This window comes from Phaethon lepturus, unplaced genomic scaffold, assembly GCF_000687285.1.
Source record: "Phaethon lepturus isolate BGI_N335 unplaced genomic scaffold, ASM68728v1 scaffold20118, whole genome shotgun sequence".
NCBI lineage: Eukaryota > Metazoa > Chordata > Aves > Phaethontiformes > Phaethontidae > Phaethon > Phaethon lepturus.
In genome coordinates, this window is record NW_010557150.1 from 23,869 (window position 1) to 26,918 (window position 3,050).

At 47.2% G+C, this 3,050-nt stretch overlaps 1 protein-coding gene across 1 annotated transcript in view; it reads left to right on the forward strand.

The window, feature by feature from the left end:
* Positions 1 to 2,239, forward strand: part of LOC104625150 (opsin-5-like) — a 7,889-nt gene extending 5,650 nt beyond the window's left edge. The window contains 3 exon segments of the mRNA XM_010292701.1: positions 1 to 227; positions 764 to 1,095; positions 1,892 to 2,239. The exon segment at positions 1 to 227 is cut by the window's left edge and continues 29 nt beyond it. Of these exon segments, the coding sequence (XP_010291003.1) occupies positions 1 to 227; positions 764 to 1,095; positions 1,892 to 2,239 (907 nt within the window).
* The last annotated feature ends 811 nt before the right edge of the window (positions 2,240 to 3,050 follow it).

Here is a 3,050-nt window from a genome sequence, read left to right on the forward strand (position 1 = left end):
GTCACCGGAGCTGCTTACAGTCAACTTGGCAGTAGCAGATATTGGAATGGCCATCAGCATGTATCCGCTGGCCATTGCGTCCGCCTGGAACCACGCTTGGCTGGGAGGCGATGCGTCCTGCGTATATTATGCCCTGATGGGTTTCCTTTTTGGTGTCTGCAGCATGATGACCCTGTGTGCCATGGCTGTGATTCGCTTCCTTGTTACCAATTCATCCAAATCCAACAGTAAGTAATTACATCTCTGTTAACCTCATAATGGTGCATTTAGGCTATTATGTTCAGAGTCCAATATCAGACCCTAATGTTCCTAGAAGGATCTGATTAAATTACTTATGAAACAATGAGGTTTCTCATTTCTCAGTAAAACCAGGTTAAACTACCTGAGAGTGGGGAGCCCCAATGTTTTTCTGGACCAGACTGGCTTACCTTCCTGTTTGCATGCAATCAGGCATGCTGGAATTTGAGAGGAAGAAGTATCCTCCTGGCACTCCTGGGCTGGGAGCACGATACATTTGGGGTCAGCTCGATCTTGTCAATGTGCCTGCTTTACCAAACTTTAGATCAGCACTGAGGGATGCACTCAGGTCCCATCCAACCCATGGACACTCTCTGTTATGTTTCTCAAGAAGACCAAAGGTTAGGGAACTGCAGCAGCAGCCCAGGCATATTTACAGCCACCATCCTTCTGTTTGGGAAGTTATGGCAAAAGGCGTGTAGCTGAGATGAGATCCATACATGCTTGCTCTTCCTCTTTCTTGCAGGTAACAAAATCACCAAGAACACTGTTCGCATCTTGATTACTTTCATCTGGCTCTACTCCTTGCTCTGGGCCATTCTGCCCTTGGTAGGCTGGGGCTACTATGGCCCTGAGCCATTTGGCATCTCTTGTACAATAGCCTGGAGCAAGTTCCACAACTCCTCCAATGGCTTTTCATTCATCCTGAGCATGTTCCTCCTGTGCACAGTCCTGCCTGCACTGACCATTGTTGCCTGCTACTTGGGAATTGCCTGGAAGGTTCATAAAGCGTACCAAGAGATCCAGAATATTGACAGGATCCCTAATGCAGCTAAACTGGAGAAGAAGCTGACATTGGTGAGTTATCCCAGTGATGAGAAGAGTTTGCGGTAACCAGGAGCTTGCAGAGAACTGGCTCTGCTCACGCATGGCTCATGATGACCCTTCATTGCTTTTCTCTAGCATTGACCAAAGATAGAGATGTGGTTTGTCTCACCCATATTCTGCACTCCTCAGAGGAGCAGGGGGCTCCTGGAGTCCTTGTCACTTCAGTAGCTTAGTCAGGATGATATATCGTAGGTCTGATGCAGCTTGTTAAATCTTCAGGCAGTTGCATCCAAGATTTTCATGGACACACGGATTTCCAGTCATGCTGGAATAGCTGTTGAATCCTTTCATGTGGTAGCTGGGGTGGAGGTCTTGTTCTGTCATCCTGGGCATTTTTAATTGACTGAGTGAGAGCTACACAGAAATTGTGTATGGAAACAGGAGTTTTTAATAGAACATTTTTTTCAGATAAGCACTTCAGTTGCTCATTTCTTGTGGAAAAGCAGAATTGACCCAAGCTTTCTGGGGCCAGTCTGTTGATAGGTTGTATACTGCCTGGCTGGGCTGTGTCTCCCATGACATATTGCAGCCAGAGTGAGGGAAGGAGATGAAAACAACAATTGCCTCATAAGAAACCCACCGTGTAGATCTGCCAGGTGGGAAGAGGAGCATACATGCACTGCCGAGCGTTGCCCGTGCTCGTGTCACAACACAGCACGCGTACAGTTTCAGGTATTTCAGGTGGTTCAGGCGTGGTTTTATCCACACACCACATACCAGCCCCGGCCAGCACAAGCTGAGAACTGAAGCCCCGTTTCCCTTTCAGATGGCGGTGCTCATCTCGGTCGGCTTCCTGAGCTCGTGGACACCGTATGCGGCAGCCAGCTTCTGGTCCATATTTAACTCCAGCGATTCCCTACAGCCCATCGTTACACTGCTGCCCTGCCTGTTTGCCAAATCTTCAACAGCATATAATCCTTTTATTTACTACATCTTCAGCAAAACTTTCCGTCATGAAATTAAACAGTTGCAGTGTTGCTGCGGCTGGCGAGTTCATTTCTTCAGCACCGACAACTCTGCTGAAAATCCTGTGTCGATGATGTGGAGCGGGAGAGACAACGTACGTCTCTCTTCAGCTGCAAAGGTGGAGAACCAGGGAGCTGCAACTCGCTGAAATGCAGCCACGGTTTCACAACATAGGTCGAAACTTGGACTCGCTCATGGGTCCAAATGAGTAGGAACGCAGCACGTGGGGTAGTCACTGCATATCTTATGTCAAATACAGAGGTTTAAGTATATATTTGTAAGCAATGCTCAAATACCGTCTTTAAGCTACACAACAAAAAAAAGAAAACACAGTTTTTTTCAAGAATTTCCGCTATAGAGGAAATAGATAGATTTATGTATTAAACATAAAAACATATAAACTGAACTTATTGTCAGGGCAACAGCTATTATTAAAAGACTTTTTTTTTTTCTTATACTTCTGACTTTTTAATGCAATCTATCTGCAAACTCTTGGCTCTGTCAGTAAAACAGCCATCGGAGAAAACCATAGGTCGAACACAGAATGTTACCAAATAAATACAGCTGTTGAGTGTAGCTTCCTGGCAATACAGACAGAAAACCATATGGGTAGCAAAAGAAATTCACCGCCAGGAAAAGATGAAGAAGTGACTGCTATCAAAATGTCTTACAGAGATCAACAGTCTTGATCCGTCAGAAGTATGGTTCCAACTCCCCAAAACACAAGCTCGAAAAGGAGCTGAGCAGCCTTAGTCCGAAGCGGCTAGGAGGGACTGCGGCGGGCAGCGAAGGATGCCTGCTGCCTGTCGCAGCGGGCACGCCGAGAAGCGAAGGAACCTCTTCGTGCGAGGAACTGTGCCCTTCTGCTGCTGCTCGCGGAGCTGCGGCAGCTCTCCTGCCACGAAGGCTGCCGCAGCATTTGTTTTCCGGAGGAGCGCTCTGCAGAGCGTGCCGAAGGC